The sequence below is a fragment of the Hoplias malabaricus genome, chromosome 18, assembly GCF_029633855.1.
Source record: "Hoplias malabaricus isolate fHopMal1 chromosome 18, fHopMal1.hap1, whole genome shotgun sequence".
Lineage (NCBI taxonomy): Eukaryota > Metazoa > Chordata > Actinopteri > Characiformes > Erythrinidae > Hoplias > Hoplias malabaricus.
The window spans coordinates 21,316,825-21,338,904 of record NC_089817.1 but is presented as its reverse complement, the minus strand read 5'-3'; the positions used below and the strand labels follow the sequence as shown (position 1 = coordinate 21,338,904).

Below are 22,080 nucleotides of genomic sequence, written 5' to 3'. Positions count from 1 at the left end.
GGTTTGGCTATAGCAGCCCGGCCATGTATATTGACCCTGTGGGGCTCCCAACGGACAGTTCTGGTGGAAACAGGAGAGTTGAGGTGCACATTTAATTCTGCTGTGATTTGGGCAGCCGTGATTTTATGTTTTTTTTAGATACAATCCAGGTTAGCACCCGAACATCCCTTTCAGACAGCTTCCTCTTGCGTCCACAGTTAATCCTGTTGGATGTGTTTCGTCCTTCTTGGTGGTATGCTGAAATTACCCTGGATACCGTGGCTCTTGATACATCACAAAGACTTGCTGTCTTGGTCACAGATGCGCCAGCAAGACATGCACCAACAATTTGTCCTCTTTTGAACTCTGGAATGTCACCCATAATGTGTGCATTGTAATATTTTGAGCAAAAATGTGCTCTTACCCTGCTAATTGAACCTTCACACTCTGCTTTTACTGGTGCAATGTGCTATTAATGAAGATTGGCCACCAGGCTGGTCGAATTTAGCCATGAAACCTCCCACAGTAAAATGACAGGTGTTTCAGTTTCATTGTCCAACCCCTGTAAGTAAGTATGTATGTACACAAACTGACTGCCTGTATATTATGCCTAGTCATAGCGATTTTATAAAATGTTGCATGTACATGAAGGAAATCCCACGTAAACTTCAGACATGAAATATTAAGTACAAACAATGCTTTTTAAACAACCTTTGCCCCGGTTTTTCTGGAGCTCCTCCTCTTTCATCTGCATTTCGTCATTTTTATTTAGCGTCTCTCCGCAGCCATGGTAACGTCAGGACGCTCAGGAGAAAAAGCCTCAAGGTAATAAATGTAATAATTTTTACAATATGCACGTGTGCTATAGCATGAAACATCCAACTGTTATTCCTTATGTCGATTTAGTGATCTTAATTAAAAAACAAAACAAAACACTGTTGTTACTTTGCAAATCTACTGCTTTGGCCTTTCGGGGGCGTATTTCGCAAGTGCCTGATGGGAATTGTTGTCCCATTAACTGAAATAGTAATGTATTTTCCTAAAGAGCAGCACGAATTAAACTACAAATCCCCAACAGTCATAGCAACGATAAGAAAAGAAAAGCGCTTAGTTTTTCTTGTATCGTTTGACCAGTTGCCTGCTTTGAGGCTTGATTTCGAGTTATATTTAAACACCATTATAAAACCTCCGTTTGAAATTCATATCGTTACATCAACTTATATAACCTAATATATGTCTCAGTCTCCAGCATTATTTGAATTACATGGTCTAACTTCAGTCAACAACATCAACGAAAGCACCTACGGTTAGGCAACTGTAATGTTATCGTGAACCCTCAGCTTGGACTCTGAAAATTCTCCTGCGTGATGAATTTGACCGAAATTTGTGAAAATGCCAGGAAGGGAAGGGAATATGCATTGCTTGGGAATTACGACTCTTCCATGGTCTACTACCAGGGTGTTATACAGCAGATTCACAAGCACTGTCAGTCTCTTAGAGATCCTGCAATGAAGGTCAAATGGCAGCAGGTAAGACTCAGTTAAGAACAAAGGTAAAATTGTATAAAACGTTTATATATGCATATGAACACTGATAGGAAAAAAAGCAGCTGACTCTGAATTTTACGATCTATTTTCCATATCCGATTAACTGTTTTTCTACACATGCATATTTCAGTCAGTTGCTCTTTAGGTAGCCCAGGATCAGCAGATGGAAAGTATTTTTTTATATTGTGACTCATTCTCTGCACTGCAGTGTTACTGATTCGGTGGTGAAATGTTATGTGGTGTTTCGGGGACAAAGGTGGATAATACATACACAGCAGTGCTGCTGAAAGTGTCCATGAACTGGACACTGATTTAGACATAATGTGGTCCAATATTGCTTTGATGTGGGGCCTAAATGTGACATATGTTCTGCAGTTCTCTTATGGCCCACATTGGGCTTTACTTGACAGGACTGACTCAGGGTGAGTCTGGCTGTCTCAACTTAGCCACGGGTCCATCTTAAATGAGCCAGATGTCAGGTGTATTGTGGATTACATCTCAGCCGAATTTATTTTTTGGCTCATGTCTGGCACATACAACACATGCCACGTATTAAGTGTGCCAAAATGGCACAAATTTGTCTGGGTGAGGTTTTTAAAAACAATAGCAATACTGCTGTGCCTGATCTACTCTTACCAGTGCAACATTAACATGTCACTACCACATCAGTGTCACTGCAGTGCAGAGCATATATATATATATATATATATATATATATATATATATATATATATATATGGCCATCTGAAATTATACAACAAATAAGATGAGCTGACAAAACAGACAAAAGTTGCAGAATGCCTGTGTGTGTAACATTTTCAGGAAGACGGTGTATGATGAAAATTAAATGAACTTGAATTCCTTAACTATTAAATTCATGTTGTTAAACTTAATGCAGTCTAATGCTCTTGTCGAGTGAGGTTTATTCAGCTGTAATTGAATAATGCTAAGTGGTTTGATGAGATATTGTGCATCCAAAATGATACATCTCTCTTTTGGGTTATTAATTTAATGTTAAATATATTATAATGGTAAATATTTTATTTTTAAGAGGCATGTCTGCTTTGCGTGACCTTTGTAAAATGTATATTAGCCTAGATTTTTATCTCAGGAATGTTATATATAGTCATTCATTTATTGTCTGTAAAACCCTGCCGTTCAGTGTCGCAGTGTGTATAAATGTATGTATATTTACACAGTGACACTCACATGTGTTTAGTGTGTTATTGTGGGTTTAGTTGTGTATGAGTGGATCAGATACATCAGTGCTGCTGGACATTTTTAAACACTGTCTATTCACTGTCCACTCCATAAGACACATCTACTTTGTAGTTCCAACTAGTAGAAGCTAGGTCAGAGACAGTAGCTCATCTGTTGCTGCACAGTTTTTCAGGACACTGTCCACAGTGTGGTTTTAGCTGGATGGCTATAGTTAGTGAATTATTCTCAGTGACTCTGAGGGCTCTGTGAGGGGTCCTGAGCACTGAAATACAAAAGGCTGCTAAAATAAAGTATTAATAGCAACAGATGGACTAGATACAGTAATTGCAGAACTACAAAGTGCTCAAGTATGGTCAGTGGAACATAACAAGGAGCTGGTGCAACAGGTAGTGTCACAGTCACCTCCAGTTACCAGGGGGTTGTGGGTTCAAGTCCCACTCCAAGTGACTGTGAGGAGTGTGGTGTCTTCACCCTGTGTCTGCGTGGGTTTCCTACGGGTGCTCCGGTTTCCTCCCACGGTCCAAAAGCACATGTTGGTAGGTGGATTGATGACTCAAAACTGTCTGTAGGTGTGAGTTAATGTGTGTATGTTGCCCTGTGAATATATATATATATATATATATATATATATATATATATATATATATATATATATATATATATATATATATATATATATATATATATATCACCTGGTTTCTGTCATTACTGTAATAGCACTGCACTCCACTTTTGATTGGAGCATTACACATCAAATCACACTGAACTGCTTTTTTTTATGTCAGTATGATTTGTGTATGCAGATGTTTTTGAAAAAAATAGGAGTTTTCTGTTTTGGAAACAGTGAGACCCTAAGCATATTTCCTGAATGCAGGTTAGACAGGAGATGGTGGAAGAGTATGAGCATGTCAAAAGCATTTTAAACACTCTGGAGAGTTTCAAGGTGGAAAAGACAGTTGATGTTCCCAATTTTCAACAAGAGGAATGTCAGAGGGACCCTTCTGTCTGGCCACCCCCTACCCCTGCAGAGCACAGGTATGGTTCGCCATCCTTAAATTTAGTCCCAACTGTTTGTCCATTCAGTAGTGCTGTTGTTCAAGATTTTTTATGAATATTTACAACCTAATTTCCAGGACAGTTGGGGCACTGTGCAAAATGTAAAATAAAAAAAGAATGCAACAATATGCAAAACAACACATTCCATTTCCAAAAGTTTGGGATAAGTCAAGAAAAAGTTGTGTAATGCTACAAAAAATAAACTAGGTTAATTGGCAAATTAGTGAAAAGATTTGTTTTTAAAAGAAAATGTCAGAGAGGTTCAGTCTTTCAGAAGTAAAGTTGGGGAGTTTTTCACCACTGAAAGTCTTTTCAGGCAAATAGTGCAAATTTTCAAGAGTAATAATAATAAAATAATTTATCCTTTATTTGTCCCACTTGAAGGGAAATTTAGCAGTCACAGCAGCAAGACATTAGAAAGAAAGTAGAAATATCTGTACCAGACCATTAATAAAATAACAATCAAAAACTAAGCAGGTAAACTGTATAAATCCTCTCCACCACCACTGGGTCGATGGGACACACCAAGATACAGCTGTTTATCAAGTATCTTCCTGTCTGCATCTGAAATGCCGCTGCCCCAGCAGACCACTCCAGAGAAAATGGCGGAAGCCACCACACATTTGAAAAAGGTGGCCCATGTACTCCAAAACACCAGGCACCAAACACCAGTCTCCTCAGCAGGTACAGCCTGCTCTGTCCTTTCTTATAATGTGCAGTAGCATGGTCTAGTAGCATGGAACACCCAGGTATTTATATGATGTCACCATCACTACAGTGTGTGTGTGTGTGTGTGTGTCACTAGCTTCTTTAGCTTCTTGGATTTCCCTGTGTTGATCTGGCAGTAGTTTCGTTGGGACCAGTCTACTAAGTCTTTTACAACATCTCAGTACTCCTCGTCATCTCCATCCCTGATGAGGCAGACGGGATTTCTCCTCATTATTCTATTAAGTCTAAAATATTTTTTTATACAGAATGCGTGCCTCCTTAAGTCACTCAGATAAATTAATCTTAGTTCAAATGACCATCCTCTCTATGCTAGATTACGGTGATGTAATACAGATTAGCCAATTAAAGCATCATGCACAAATTGGATATAATCTATCTTTGCCAAATGCTTCCTTTAAAACTCATCACTGTTCTCTTAACTCTTCAGTAAACTTTGTTTATTAGTATAAACACTGGTGTACCACAAGGCTGTGTCATGAGTCCCTTCCTCTATTGCCTTTTTTCCCCTCGACTGCAAAGTTGTTGATGGCTCCAACATCATCATTAAGTTTACAGATGACACCACAGTGATCGGCCTCTTCAAAGATAACGCCTACAGGAAGGAGGTGGATCATCTGGCTGAGTGGTGCGGCAATAACAACCTTCTGCTCAATGTTGATAAGACTAAGGAACTCATCGTGGACTTCAGAAGGAATGCTGATCCACATCCACCCATTCACATCAAGGGGACGGCGGTGGAGCATGTGAATAGCTACAAATTCCTAGGTGTCTACATCTCCGAGGATCTCACCTGGACAACCGGCTGCTCCAAGCTGATCAAAACAGCTCACTCTTATTTCTGAGGACTCTGAGGAAGAACCACCTGTCCTCAGACATCCTGGTGAACTTTTATCGCTGCACTATTGAGAGCATCTTGACCAACTGCATCACAGTATGGTACGGGTGCTGCTCTGCCTCAGACCAGAAGGCACTGCAGAGGGTGGTGAAAGCCGCCCAACGCACCATTGGCGCACCACTTCCTGCCATAGAGGACATCTATAGGAAGCGGTGTCTGAAAAGGACTGGGAAAATCATCAAAGATCCCAGTCACCCAGCACATGGACTCTTCACCCTCTTGCCTTCTGGGAGGCGCTACAGACCACCAGGTACCGGAACAGCTTCTTTCCCACAGCTGTCACACTCCTGAACTCTGCCTCCCGATACCCGAACAATAATAACGAACTGTATCCTAACACATGGACTTAAACACCACTTACCGGCTCTCTCACCTGTTGTGTATATATTGCCCACTATTGTACATACTGTATAAGTAACCTACATTGTTCATAAGTACACACTTATATATTATTCATTCATTCATTCATTATATGTAACCACTTATCCAGTTCAGGGTCGTGGTGGGTCCAGAGCCTACCTGGAATCATTGGGCGCAAGGCAGGAATACACCCTGGAGGGGGTGCCAGTCCTTCACAGGGCAACACACACTCACACATTCACACCTATGGACACTTTTGAGTACCAACGTGTGGATGCAAACAGCATTTCCTTGCTTTGTACTTGCGACATGTGCAATGACAAAGTTGAATTCTATTCTATTCTAAACTAGCCATTCGTTGGTTCATGCTGATTGATAAAACCCTTTTTGGCCTATCTCCCCCTTATTTGTGTCGGTTGTTGCAGTCTCTGTCCTCTAGTTATAACACTTGCTCTGCCCAGCGTATCACGCTGAGAGTCCCAAAAACAAGTACAGTTATTGGTCTGTCCTCATTTCAGTCAACTGCAGCCAAGGACTGGATCTCGCTTTAAAAACACTAAGATTGGTCAATATTATTTTAAAGTTGGCTTTTAGGAATTCTGTTACTGCTTTTTTTTAGCTGATAAATGCAATTTTTACATGGATACTCACTTATGTAATTTCTTATCCTTATCTCAGTAGTGGTTGTTTTTATTCTGTTCCTTGGTTTCTCTTTTCGCTATTCTGTTGTTTTTGTTGTATATAATTTTGTTGTGTGTCTCAAAATGCTTTGCCTTTTGGCAGGCTCCCATTGTAAATAAGACTTGCCTGGTAATAAAAGTAAAAAAAAACATTGGGAGAAATGTATAAGAACGTTTAAGGAAGTGTGGCTGGCACATTAAATTAATGCATTGTCTCAGTGGGGACACTGTTTTGTAGTTTAAAATACATGATAATTAAATCAATTCATAATAAAAAATATACAGTCAAAATAATGTCTATATGATTAGTGATTTCAGGGATTAATTTGTGTATATAAATGTTTGTGCTTTAAGATGTACAGATTCATGACAATGATTGCTTTTGTTGATCTGAAGTACAAATTTGAGCTTTGTTTTCTAGAGTTAAAACAGAGTTAAAACCTGCTTATTATCACATAAATTCTTATATTGAGCAGACTAAACTCAGACTAAAATAACATGTTGAATTAAATGTGAACATGTGTGCTTGATACACAGAACTATATAAATAATGCTTTACAAAATAATTCCATAATGCAGTCATGCCAGTAACATTTATGTGAACTGAATTTTAATATTAATTTTAATTTAAATGGTCAGTATTTTAAATTCTGATTCACAGAGCACCTGCCCAGGTTAAGAGACCGAACACTGGTGTGAAGCCTCAGCGCAAAGACTCACCTGGGATGCAGCACCGTGGGCCTGTATTGAAGGGGCAACCCAATGCTAAATCCGATCGGCCTGGAGCACGTGATAGCCGCATGGCCAAAGCTAAAGAAGAAAAAGTCAGTACCTGAAAATGTAATAGAAAATCCTCAGGAGGATTCCGTAAAAAAAAAAAAAAGGAAACGTTTTAGGTTTCATGGTATTTTTTGCCTTGGCTGGGCAAAAATTGAACACTCAGTTTTGCTTAAATTGAGAATAATTAAAATAGTGACATTATTGTACATTTTACATGGTCTATATCAATATTTTTTGTGTAACATTTGGTGCAACATCCCTGATTGCTCTCACATAACATCACCTTACTTTTTGTCTTCACTTTTCTTGGGAAAATCTGTTTGGTCACATCAGCATATTGTCATTTCAGGGAAAGAAGGGTCCCCAGGAGGGTGCAGGGGAAGGAGAGCTGAAGAAATTTGAAGGCACAGGTTATGACAGTGATTTGATTGATGCCCTGGAAAGAGATATTGTATCACAAAATCCCAACATCCACTGGTAAATACTAACATTTTGACCTGTATGAATACCTTTGTGCCAGATGATAAGGAATTAAAAATTAGTTCATTCATTCATTCATTCATTGTCTGTAACCCCTAATCCAGTTCAGGGTCACTATGAATTAAAAAGTCTGAAAACCAGTTATATTGGCTAATAATTTTAGATATTGCGGCTGTTGTGAAAAAACACTTTTTGGGTGCTTTTCTTTCAAAAACTCTACTCTACAAAAAATGTACTTTTTCCATTGTGATTAAAAATCATGACCAATTATTCAAGGATTCAAGGAAACTTCGCATCATTCGCATCACGTGGTACATGGGGTAGAACGAAATTGTGATCTCAAGGACAGTTTCACCCAAAGAGCAATACTGAATAAATAAAATAAAAAAATAGAATAATATAATTATTTTATATTAAAAAAAAAAGAATATTGGCATGTACAATATAAATATTTAATGGAATATAGAAGGTAAACATCCATAAAGACACCGATGAAAAAGATAACGTGGACACAGCCTCCCTTGCCCGGAGCAGGGTTACCGGGGCCTCACCCTGGAGCCAGGCCTGGGGGAGGGGCTCCTTGGCGAGCGCCTGGTGGTCGGACTTTCACCTATGGGGTCCGGCCGGGCTTAGCCCGAAGGACATACATGGGTCCACTCTCCCATGGGCCCACCACCTGTGGGAGAGGTAGTAATCCGGGTCTGGTGCATTGTGGATCAGGTGGCGGTCGGGGTCGGGGGCCCTGGCGTTCTGATCCTCGGTTACTGAAACTGGCTTTTGGAACATGGAACGTAACCTCTCTGGTGGGAAAAGAGCCTGAGCTGGTGCGCGAGGTTGAGAGGTACCGGCTAGATATAGTTGGGCTCACCTCGACACACAGTATGGGCTTTGGAACCAATCTCCTTGAGAGGGGCTGGATGCTCTTTCACTCTGGAGTTGCCCAGGGTGAGAGGCATAAGGCAGGTGTGGGCTTACTCATAGCCCCCATGGCTTAGCGCCTGTATGTTGGGGTTTACCCCAGTGGACGAGAGGGTAATTTCCCTGCGCCTTCGGGTTGGGGAAAGGGCTCTGACTGTTGTTTGTGCTTATGCACCGAACAGCAGTTCAGAGTACCATGCCTTCTTGGGGACCCTAGAGGGAGTGCTGGAGAACACTCATTCTGGGGACTCCATTGTTCTGCTGGGGGACTTCAACGCTCACGTGGGTAATGACAGTGAGACCTGGAGGGGCGTGATTGGGAGGAACGGCCCCGCTGATGTGTATCGTATCATCTGACCTGTGGCCATATGTTCTGGACACTCGGGTGAAGAGAGGCGCTGAGCTGTCAACTGATCACCACCTTGTGGTGAGTTGGATCAGATGGCGGGGTAGGATGCCGGACAGACCTGGCAGGCCCAAACGTGTGCTGAGGGTTTGCTGGGAACCTTTGGCAGAGGAACCTGTCAGAAAGATCTTCAACTCCCACATCCGGCAGAGCTTCGACTGCATCCCGGGGGAGGCTGGTGACATTGAGTCCGAGTGGGCCATGTTCCGGACTTCCATTGTTGAGGCGGCTGAACGGAGCTGTGGCTGCAAGGTTGTCGGTGCCTGTCGGGGTGGCAATCCCCGCACTCGGTGGTGGACACCCCGGGTGAGGGGGGCTGTCAAGCTGAAGAAAGAGTCCTATCGAGAATGGTTGACTCAGGGGACTCCGGAGGCAGCCGACAGGTACCGAGGAGCCAAGCGGCTCGTGGCCTCGGCGGTCGCTGAGGCCAAAACTCGGGTGTGGGAGGAGTTCAGTGAGAACATGGAAAACGACTTTCGGTCGGCTCCGAGAAGTTTCTGGCAAACCGTCAGGCGACTCAGGAGGGGAAAGCAGTTTTCCACCAACACTGTATATGGTGGGGGTGGGGAACTGTTGACCTTGACTGGGGATGTCACCAGACGGTGGAAGGAATACTTTGAGGATCTTCTCAATCCCACCAGCACGCCTTCCGCAGAGGAAGCAGAGCTTGGGGACCCCGGGGGGGGGGGGCTTGTCTATCACTGGAGCTGAAGTGGCCAAGGTGGTAGGGAAACTCCTTGGCGGTAGGGCCCCGGGGGTGGATGAGGTTCACCCCGGGTTCCTCAAGGCTCTGGATGTTGTGGGGCTGTCTTGGTTGACACGTCTTTGCAACATTGCGTGGACATCGGGGGCAGTGCCTCTGGACTGGCATACTGGGTTTGTGGTTCCCCTTTTTAAAAAGGGGGATCGGAGGGTGTGTTCCAACTATAGGGGGATCACACTCCTCAGCCTCCCCGGTAAGGTCTATGCGGGGGTATTGGAGAAGAGAGTCCGACTGATAGTTGAACCTCGGATCCAGGAGGAACAATGCGGATTCCGCCCCAGTCGTGGAACACAGGACCAGCTCTTTACCCTCGCTAGAATCCTGGAGTGCATGGGAGTTTGCTCAACCAGTCTACATATGTTTTGTGGATCTGGAGAAGGCATTCGACCGTGTCCCTCGGGGTATTTTGTGGGGGGTGCTCAGGGAGTATGGGGTACTGGGCTCTTTGTTATGAGCTATCCAGTCCCTGTACAAACAGAGCTGGAGTCTGGTTCGTATGGCTGGCAGTAAGTCCGACTGGTTTCCAATCGGAGTTGGACTCCGTCAGGGCTGCCCGTTGTCACCGGTTCTGTTCACAATTTTTATGGACAGAATTTCTCGGCGTAGCCAAGTGGCGGAGGGTGTCCGGTTTGGTGGTCTCAGGATTCCATGTCTGCTTTTTGCAGATGATGTGGTCTTGTTGGCTTCATCGAGCCGGGCTCTCCAGCTCTTGCTGGACCAGTTTGCAGCCGAGTGTGAAGCGGTAGGGATGAGGATCAGCACCTCCAAGTCCGAGTCCATGGTACTCAGTCGGAAAAGGGTGGAGTGCTCTCTCCAGGTTGGAAGTGAGATCCTGCCTCAAGTGGAGGAGTTTAAATACCTCGGGGTCTTGTTCACGAGTGAGGGAAAGATGGAGCGGGAGATTGACAGGCGGATCGGTGCAGCGTCAGCAGTAATGCGGGCTCTGTACCGGTCCGTTGTGGTGAAGAGAGAGCTGACCAGAAAAGCAAAGCTCTCAATTTACCGTTCAATCTACATCCCAACCCTCACCTATGGTCACAAGCTTTGGGTAGTGACCGAAAGAACGAGATCGCGGGTACATGCGGCTGAAATGAGTTTTCTCCGCAGGATGTCTGGACTCTCCCTTAGAGACAGGGTTAGGAGCTCGGACATCCGGGAGAGACTCGGAGTGGAGCCGCTGCTCCTCCACGTCGAGAGGAGCCAGTTGAGGTGGTTCGGATGCCTCCTGGACGCCTTCCTGGAGAGGTGTTCCGGGCATGTCCAACGGGGAGGAGGCCCCGGGGCAGACAAAGAACACGCTGGAGAGACTATATGTCTCGACTGGCCTGGGAACGCCTCGGTATACCCCCGGAGGAGCTGGAGGCGGTGGCTGGGGAGAGGGAGGTTCTTTGCTCCGACTGTTTCCCCCGCGACCCGGATAAACGGTGGATAATGGATGGATGGATAGAAGGTAAACAATATAAATATGGAATATAGAAGGTAAGAATGAATGAATAGCTGTAACAAAGTGTCTTGAGTGTAAATAGTGTCGAGTGTGAGTAAAGTGACTAAGTGTCCTCAAAAAGTGTCATTGCAGTACGTTTGTGTTATGCTAGGAGGTGGAGTTTACGAGTCTTACAGCTTCTGGTATGAAGCTGTTTCGCAGTCTGTTTGTTCTACACTCAATGCTCCGCAGCCTCCTGCCTGAGGGGAGTGGGACAAAAAGTGAGTGTGCTGGGTGGGTGGGGTCCTTCATGATGCAGGTGCCCCCCTCTTCCTGCATCTGGAGGTGTAGATGTTTTTGCGGTGGTGGGGAGGCTGACTCTGACAGATCTCTGTGCTGCCTTCACCACCCTCTGCAGAGCTGTTCCTGTCTGCAGCAGAGCAGCTTCCGTGCCACACATTGATGCTGGAGCACAGGATGCTCTTCACCACACATCTGTAGAAGGAGGTCATTGATGTGCCTTCCTGACCAGACTGGAAGTAGAATCCAGTAGAATCCCTTCTGTAAGGTTACAATTGTTGACATAAAGTTTAATTGGGTTCTCCAGTGGCACTAACCTTTAATTAAGGGGGCCAGTCTTTTCCATGTATGGCCATTTTGGCTGCAGGTTTATGTCCCTAATGCTACAGACTGATTTAGAAATTACCTCTCAGACAGACAATAAAGTGTGGCCCTGAAACAAAATAAATCTGAACCACTACCAGTTACCAAAGGTGTCTCTCATGATACAATCCTGAATCCTTTAATATTTAATATCTACGTCAACAACATTGTCACCATACATTTACATGCTTAAGGCACAATTATGTACTGCTCAGCTCAGCTGATTATATTAGTGCTGCTGTAGAAAACCTGCAGTATTCTTTTAATGTCTTACAGTCTGCCATTGACAATTATAAACAATATTTAAACACTGATACAACTAAATTTTTGCATTTTTTCAGATAATGTAACATTGACTTTAGTACTTTTAAAATCACAACCTCGAAGAAGCCTGAAATTAAATGAATTTGTGAATATACTTAAGTACCTTGGCATATGGCTAGATAACAAATGTACTTCTAAGCAGCACATTAACAAGTTAACCGTCAAACTGATGCCTCCTATATCGAAATAAAATGTGTTTCATAATACAAGCAAGGAAAAGGACTGTTGAAACAACACTGCTGTCCCTTTTGGATTACGGTGACATGGTTTACAGGCATGCATCTGCAACTTCACTTAAACTTTTACATTCTGTATATTTGTTTTTTCTAAGATTCATCACTAATTACTCCTACAGCACACATTACTGTTTACTACATGAAAAGTTGGTTTGTCATCCCATGCTGAGCGTCGAGAAACAAATTGTTGGTTTTTTTTTTATCTTTAACGCTGTTTTCCTGGCCATATGCTACCGTATGTTACAACATCGATCAATGACTATAACACAACTTACCAGACTCATTACTGGACCACCCTGCTTCTAGATACAGTGAAGCAGCTAGTTGGAATTTACTATATGAATTGCTAAAGCTCCCCTTGCTGAATATTTCAAGTGTTACATGAATACTTTAAACTCTTAGTAGCTGCAACCACTTACACTCAGCCTGAGATGGTTTTATTTGACTCTACTTAACTTTTTTTGTGATGTAGCTATATTTAGCTGCCTTTTTTTTTAACTGTACCATTACCTTTATTTGAAATTTTTTTTACCATCCATTTATATATTAATTTAACTATTATTTTAAGTAACTGCTAAAATATTATTTTATGCTTTTAATTTCTGTTCATGCACTCAATAATTAATTATTTATTTTTAAATCCCCCCGCCCCCTCTTTTTTGCCACTCAACTTGTGTGCTATAGTTTGTTTATGTTATGCTTTTTACTCTTCATAAACATAAACATCAATCCAACTGGTTAGGTGTCCGATTTAAATTGTTCAACGATAGATGATAACAGGAATGTTGCTTTTGCAGGTAGTAAGAGAGTAGGGTAGGCCCTATGTGGAGCTCTAATATACTGGCATAGAATGTTATACATTTTATCTTTGTATAATTAAAGTTACTCATTCTATATTTTATGTATTAGCTCGGTTACATTTTAAATGAGAGTCACCCTCAATGTACACTTGAAGTACCTTTAACTGACACTTAAAGGATAAGACTGGACCCACTTGTTGTACCTTTTCGGTCTTTTGATAGGAGAGTTTGAGTTTGTATCCTGATCATTGCTTATTATTAGAAAACTCCTGACCATATTTTTGCCACCATCATTATAAATGTGTGGTGTATATCAGCAGATATTACCTTATTTCTGGAAAAAGATTGGATCTTTTTTTAAAGTTCTGCAAATGTTTCCTCACTGTTTGCTAGCTCTTCGTTCTTTTTGCATGTTAGAAAAATGTCAGGTGTCCTTATGCAGCCCTGTCTCTATAAATGGAAAACAAAGTGGCTTGGACCAAGAAACACTACACAAAATGGAGGTTATGAAGGAGCACTGAAGGGAGGGCTGGGTTTATTGTTCTGCTAAAGTTCAAATATCAACTATCATTCTCCAGAATAGTATACAGCACCTTTAAATAAAGGTGCAAGACAGTACATAAATTACATATTATTGTTTGTATAGTGTTTTACAAAACATTCCATCATTTCCAGATACAGTGTTGTCCAAAAGATATATGGGTCTGCTTTATATCGTCTACATGAGAAAATGTTTACTGAATAACTGGCTAAATTGTTCTAATATGATCACTGTTCTGATATGATCAGTGCTGGATTTAAATATGCTTTATATCACTTTTTAACTGGTTTATTAATGTGTTGCTCTGTTGGATTGGACTCCTGCAGTGTGAGTGACAGCTGTCAGTCAGTGTGGTTGTAGATGACTCAGTACTGGACTGTGACTAACACAAGCTGTCTTCTTTTATGATCCATGAAGGAATGATATAGCAGATTTGGAGGATGCCAAAAAGCTGCTGCGAGAGGCTGTGGTCCTACCAATGTGGATGCCAGATTTCTTCAAGGGCATCCGGCGCCCATGGAAGGTTAGTAATTTGGAGCTTGTATTTAAATGATTTGAACTTTTAATTAGACCAGAACAGCTTCCCTTGTAAAATCGGTTAATGTAGTTGAGTCACATAATGTCCACTCCAAAATTACTGACAGCCATCAAGAAATCATCACATCTTTGTGAATATGGGCATTAGGGGTGGGCGATATGACCCTAAAATAATATTGCTATATTTCAGGGTATTTTGGTGATAACGATATTCTTGGAAATATAACAAATTTGCTAATTTTGTTAACAACAGTAACTTGTAAGATTCTAATTTTGTATAGAAAAATAATGCAGCATATAAATCTACCACACAACCAAAGTGCAGATAATTTAGTGTGTGCATTTAAACAGCAAACGTAAACATATTTACAAAAAGTAACCTTAAAGCTTCACAGTAAATAAAAATGCAGAAGAGTGGCTATGTTGAGTGTAGTTTCTCTGGCTTGGGTTAGGGTTCATTGGCTGTTGAATTCTTCTAAGTTAATTTTTACACACACAGAAATTTCTCTGTCTTCCTTAAATGATGATTAACACTATGTAGTATTTGTACCTTAAACTTACAGTTTCTAAATGATTTTGATGTTCCACAGAGATGTAATGAGGAGAATAGAGCCTCATTGTCTGCTACGCTGGGTCCTCTGTTGATTTACTAGAGAGAGAGAGAGAGAGAGAGCTTTGTTTAGAATAGTATCATTATTAGGTTTTTGAGAGTTAGCTACTGATGAACGAGGGCAAGTGGTAGCGCCTGCTAACTTTAGCTGGATTAGAAAATTTTTTAGCATTGGACATTGATTCTGCTTTTTTGAGGTCAGTACAATTAGGTTTATATTGGATATTCAGCGGATATTCGACAGGGGGCATGCTATCCCTCTTTGGATACTGACGATCAAGCCATCCATGCTTCAAATCCAAATGCACGTATATTGTACTATTCTATCAATACTTAATAGGCTTTGAATGGTAAAACTGATGTAGAGATTACATATATATATGTGCCAAATATATATAAATTAATACCTAATTCCTACTTCATTTGTTTGATGCCAAAGCCATTCCACTGTCATTAAATGGAGGGACCCTTTGGCTATCAACTGTATGATTCTGGCAAGATTTCACTGTAGAATTTTCTCAATTCATAGTTAATATTACTGATATGGATTTCTCAAAATATTCCCATACCTAAACATTCCACTGTCATTAAACAGAGGCACTTCTTGGCTATCAACTGTGTGAGTCTGGAAAGATTTCACTCTACAATTTTCTCATTAAGTCATACTAAATACCTACTGTTGTAATATGTATATGGATTTCTCAAAAAATACCCATAATGCCTATACCATTCCACTGTCATTAAATAGAGGGACCCCTTGGCTTTCAACTGTATTATTTTAGCAAAAGTTCACTGTATAATTTCCTCATAATGTCATACTGAATACCTACTGATATGGATTTCTCAAAAAAAATCCCTTAATGCCTAAATAATTCCACTGCCATTAAACCAGTGGTTCTTACTTTTTCTATCATTTTTCCCCACCTTGGACAAAAGGGAATTTCCGCGCTCCACCTGTCCCATATCGCCCCAAAAAATGGTAATAAAATACATATGCAAGTTTACAATTTTCTAATTTATTTAAGCAACATCAACTTCTATCTCTAAATCAGTAGCTTAAAGTTATAACACCAGATGCAACATTAACATCAATATTCAAAAATACAGAAAATTGGCTGAATTTAGCTGTCCTTCATTTTCTCTCTTTTCAATCTGTGCAAAAATGAGCAAAGGCAGGTGCAAGGGTGTAGGAGTGAATTTGATCAGAGTCCAAACCCACCCCATACCCAAAATATTAGATAGCTATAATCTGATTCCTATGTACATAAGGCAGTAAAATACTGCATTTATAATGATGTGGAACATCATTTGATTAACATTAACGTTGGAGAGTGAGGCTGTGTCCCAAAAACACACTATGGAACTTTACATACTACACTACAGAAACACTGCTAAGAGTGGCATATATTTTTACATGCTATTCAGTGCAGCAGTGTGCCATTTGGGATAAGGCCAGAGACTAACTTGCTGCATGTTTAGAGCTCTTTCTCACAACCTGAACACAGCTGATATTAACGTTGATTAAATCTCAGATCCTCTGTTACCCTAACAGTTATATACAAGCCACTTTCATTGTAATTGGCTGTCATTGTTATCTGTTGTGCTCTTGTTATTGACCTCAAGCCCAGAGCTGGTAAAAAATAACTTTATAAACCAGACTCTGGCAGTGAATCAGAGGCCAGTACACGTCTATGATTGGAGCAGAGTTATATTTGAACAGGTGCCTTAATGAAATCTGAAAGAAGACCCACTGTGTCTGATTTGCAGCCAAAACGTGTTAATCTCATTGGCGCATTTTCAAAATAAAACTTATATATCGAATAGAAGCATTTTTTGGTTCCAGGCAAGCTAAATTGTTCTGGGGTCCTATCTAATGTTCTTTTTTTATGTTTAAGGATCCATATATTAATATTAATATTAATATATGGATATTAATGGATCCATTTTGAGTGGGTGTTTTTTACTGAGTAAGCTTTATAGGCAAAACAGAAAGACATCAAAGCTCATTAATAAAGAAATGCTAATTTCTTTAGATTACTTGCGCCGCACCTGCAATAACTACACGGCCCACACTTTGAGAAGCGCTGCATTGAACAGAGGGACCCCTTGACCATCAACTGTATGATTTTGGCAAAAACCCGAATATCCACTGAATATCCAATATAAACCTAATTCAACCAACCTCTTTTTTTGTTGATTTCTGTGATTATAACGGCTAGCGTACCACCAAAGTTACACTTTTTTGTTGTAATAACACTTGCCTCCAGTGTATATTATGGACGATATATGGGTTTTATCATATAGCCAACATTATTTTTTTCGATTACACATATTCCCCCTGCTCAACACCAATGAGAGTCGTTTGCGACTCTCATATGTGTAAACATCACACAGTGTGTGTGTGTGTGTGTGTGTGTGTGTGAGTGGGGTGTGCATGTGTGTTTGACAGGGAAACAGGGACAGGGTGTCTGACAGGGAGAATGTGTATTCATAGAAGCCCCGAGAGCCAGTTTTATGGTCAATTCAGTTCCCCCCTTAATGCATATATGTGAAATCATGACATTGTTCAGCTGGCACAGCATTCATAGGAGTAATCGGTGCTTACATTTTTTCTATCTGAGTAAATGTAGTGTTACTGTGGCTTTAAAACAGACATTTAATACTTAAAAGTTATTATGATATACATGTTAATGCTAACCTTCACCCCATTTTAAGCTTGTAATTTTTTAAAAATATATTTAATTTCTTCATACTGTGTGCATGTGTAGTATATTTGTACTTCAAAGGCTTGTTGATTAGGTAAATAAATTATATCACACGATACATTAATTAGTTTGTGTTATTCATTGTATTATAAGTCGTTTCCCTTTAGTATATTGAAGCTGAAGTACATTTCAATCCTACTGACACAATAGTCCTCAAAGGTGGCTTACAGTTTCATCCATAAAACATTTGCCACTATTAAAGGAAATAGCATTTGGCCTACAGAAATGTGTTCCCCCTTATTATCTTGCAACCCCCCCCCCCACCCCCCCTTATTCTCAGAATAAAAGTGGGTTGGTTCACTGTACCCTACTGTCTAAACTGATGATTTGATAAATATTTACGCATAATGTTTACACTTGTAATTGCACTCTAGCTTTAATATAGAAGGGGAACACATTCCTGAAGCCCCCAGTTAAAACGGTTCCCCCCCTGTATTCTCAGAATAAATGTGAGTTGGTTCACTGTAGTTTACTGTGTGAACTGACTATACAGTGATCATCTGGATCATATTATACATTTAATAAAATGGGGAAACATTTCTGTAAACCCCAAATTAAAACCATCCCCCCTGTAATCCCAGTGTAAAGCTGAGTTGGTTCACTGTAGCTTACTGTGTGAACTTATAACTACTTTGGATAATTTTGACACTTTAAATTGCACTATAAGTTTAATATACAAGAGGGAATCACATTTCTGTAGGCCCAGTTACCCCCCCCCCCCACCATTCTGAGTATAATATGGTTCACTGTAATTTACTGAGTCAACTGATCATATAGTTATGTATAAATAGTATAAATATTATTTCTTAGTCTTTTTACTTCACAGTAGCGTTAATATAGAAAGGGGGAACACATTTCTGTAGGCCAAATGCTACTTCCTTTAATAATATAAAATGTTTTATGGATGAAACTGTAAGCCGCTCTTGAGAACCATTGTGTCAGCAGGATTGTAATGCACTCCAGCTTCAATATACTAAAGAGAAACAGCTTTTCTATGTGTAGAATACAGCGAATAACAAAAACTAATTAATGTACAGTGTAATATAGTTTATTTACATAATCAACAAGCCATTGAGATACAAATATACATACATGCACAGGCACCTACCTTATGAAGAAATGAAATCTACATAAAAAAAGCTTAAAACAAGGTGAAGATTAGCAGTAACATGTATATCTGAATAACTTTTGAGCAATAAAATACGCAAACAATGCCTTGTGAACTTGGAAAGCACATTTATACATATAAAATGTTTAAAAAATAAGTAATGCTAAGTTTACTCTGAGGGATATACAAAAAAAAACAGTATAGAACGCCTTTTGGTTCTTTACACCTATATTGACGTCCCATCCGTGTTAACGTGTAACTTTTGTACATCTTAAGATGGCAAAATGTGCCGTGATATTGCGTAACTTTTCTATATCTTAAGGCGTTTGAACATCTTAGGACAAAAGAAAATAATTCTGTGGTCATTATGGATGCTTAGAATCTGTTGAGGCTCCTACTGGTACAGGCATAATGAATATTGCCAGAAAGAACATCTGCCAGAAAGATAATGACCTTACATTTGTGTTCTACACAGATATGGTTGCAGGAACATATCACTGTTCAATCAAAATTATGTATCTCCAGAATAGCAGCTTTATAGGAGAAGGAAAAAACTTTAATTTCAATGGAAGTCAATGTAAAAAGATTCTGGATAATTTCTATTGGTCCGTTCATCATGATGTTTGTTTACAGTGTGAAGGACAACTGCAGTGTTCAAATGATTTAGTAAACTAATATTGACCAAAATGGAGATACATGTCTTTGATTGAACAGTGACAATATATAAAAGTTATGCAATGGAAATGGGAAATGTTCTGAATGTAGTGGCTCTTCAAGTTTACTTAAATGATGTTTTTCCACTGCATGGAAACTACACGACTTTACTTGACTCCTCATGGCTCTTTTGCTTTTCCATTGGCCAAATCTGGTACCTGATCCCTGGAATCAGGTAAGTTTTTAGTCACAACTTACTCCAACCGTGCAGAGTAGGTACTAAATGGTGAATTATAAACCCTGCAGAGCGCTGATTGGCCAGAGAGTCATGTATATCACCACAAAATGCAGAGCTCATTCAAATCCAGCTCAAACTCACTGCTTGTAAAATCTCTTAAGTTACAGCAGCTTTCACATTTATTTTTATCAGAGTCACAATGGCAGCTCATAACTTTACACTGAGATGTTTTGAAGAGGTCTCTATGCTCCTTGGGCCGATGGCAGATGAAAATTTCCAGTGAAAATAAAATTGATCTGTGAGAACTGGGGCTCGGAATTTGTGAACCATTCCATTGTAGATTTGGCTTTATGTTTTGGATCATTGTCTTGTTGGAAGACAAATCTCCGTCCCAGTCTCAGGTCTCTTGCAGACTCCAACAAGTTTTCTTCCAGAATGGTCCTGTATTTGGCCCCATCCATCTTCCCATCAATTTTGACCATCTTCCCTGTCCCTGCTGACGAAAAGTAGGCTCAAACCACGATGCTGCCACCACCATGTTTGACAGTGGGGATGGTGTGTTCAGGGTGATGTGGTGTTTTGCTTTTACGCCAAACAGTTTGATTTTGGTTTCATCTGACCAGAGCACCTTCTTCCACATGTTTGGTGTGTCTCCCAGGTGACTTGTGGCAAACTTTAAATGAGACTTTTTATGGAAATCTTTGAGAAATGGCTTTCTTCTTGCCACTCTTCCATGAAGGCCAGATTTGTGCAGTGTACGACTGATTGTTGTCCTATGGACAGACTCTCCCACTGCAGCTGTAGATCTCTGCAGTTCATCCAGAGTGATCATGGGCCTCTTGGCTGCATCTCTGATCAGTCTTCTCCTTGTTCGAGATGAAAGTTTAGAGGGACGGCCGGGTCTTGGTAGATTTGCAGTGGTCTGATACTCCTTCCATTTCAAAATGATTGCTTGCACAGTGCTCCTTGGGATGTTTAAAGCTTGGGAAATCTTTTTGTATCCAAATCCGGCTTTGAACTTCTCCACAACAGTATCTCGGACCTGCCTGATGTGTTCCTTGGTCTTCATGATGCTCTCTGCACTTTGAACAGAACCCTGAGACCATCACAGAGCAGGTGCATTTATGCGGAGACTTGATTACGCACAGGTGGATTCTATTTATCATCATCAGTCATTTGGGACAACATTGGATCATTCAGAGATCCTCACTGAACTTCTGGAGTGAGTTTGCTGCACTGAAATTAAAGGGGCCGAATAATATTGCACGCCCCACTTTTCAGTTTTTTATTTGTTAAAAAAGTTTGACACATTCAATAAATTTCATTCCAGTTCACGATTGTGTCCCACTTGTTGTTGATTCTTCACAAAAAATACAATTTTTATATCTTTATGTTTGAAGCCTGAAATGGGACAAAAGGTTGAAAAGTTCAAGGGGGCCTAATACTTTCACAAGGCACTGTACATGATGAGTAAACAGCACCTAAAGATGCCACAGTGGCATCTTAGCAAAAAACTAATAATGGAGGTTGTCTTTATGAACTTGATATCTATAATATTTTATTTGATATGTATCTAATTTTCAGGTTGGAGGGGGGCAATAATAGTCTTAGTCTACTTTATGGTGCTGCTATATCATGTTTAGCCATGTTGAGTGGTGTGATTATTTTATTGAAACTCTTCCACTTTCTTATTGGTTTGTGTCATTACAGTTAAAATAAAAACACTGTGTAGCAATTTTATTTGTACTCATTTTTTGGAAAAATGGGATACACCAAAAGCAATGGTCCAGTAAAAGGTGAAGTTACAATTTAGTATTTTTTTTCCCCCCTGGGGTGGCACAGTGGAGCAACAAGTAATGTAGCTGTCATGACTCTGAGTGCTGCAATTTCTACTCACAATCCAAAAACACACTAATAAATGGATTAGTTATTCAAATGTCCATATGTGTGTGATGCCTTGTGATGGACTGGCACCCTGTGAAATGATATGTGAAATTGGTCCATTTGAAGACTTCTCTTTGAACATAAATACTGTTCCATTAGCTTATAATTGATTTTTTTTTTATTTTGTTTTTAGGGTGTACTGATGGTGGGACCCCCAGGTACAGGCAAGACAATGCTAGCTAAAGCAGTAGCTACTGAATGTGGCACCACCTTCTTCAATGTATCATCTTCCACACTCACGTCCAAGTATAGGGGAGAGTCAGAGAAGCTTGTTCGGCTGCTCTTCGAAATGGTGACCTACTATATTTAGGCGATAATTCCAGACACTCTAAATTCAACTAAATTTAACTAAATTCAGAATAATTGCTGAATAAAAATAACTTAAAGTTTTTAGCAAAAAGCTTTAATGATTAACCTAGATTC

The 22,080-nt window shown here is 40.4% G+C and overlaps 1 protein-coding gene across 5 annotated transcripts in view; it reads left to right on the top strand.

Moving 5' to 3' along the window:
- The first annotated feature begins 587 nt into the window (after positions 1-587).
- The window catches only part of katnal1 (katanin p60 subunit A-like 1), a 32,541-nt gene continuing 11,048 nt past the window's right edge, over positions 588-22,080 (top strand). For 4 of the 5 annotated variants that reach the window (XM_066651390.1, XM_066651389.1, XM_066651391.1 and 1 more), the window contains exons 1-6: positions 1,139-1,508; positions 3,622-3,782; positions 7,129-7,291; positions 7,597-7,724; positions 14,219-14,324; positions 21,791-21,949. In XM_066651390.1, coding sequence (XP_066507487.1) covers positions 1,347-1,508; positions 3,622-3,782; positions 7,129-7,291; positions 7,597-7,724; positions 14,219-14,324; positions 21,791-21,949 — 879 coding nt within the window. In that variant the 5' untranslated portion in view covers positions 1,139-1,346. Of the gene's footprint in view, positions 805-1,138; positions 1,509-3,621; positions 3,783-7,128; positions 7,292-7,596; positions 7,725-14,218; positions 14,325-21,790; positions 21,950-22,080 lie in introns of those variants that run through there. The other variant, XM_066651392.1, reaches the window with a different exon arrangement.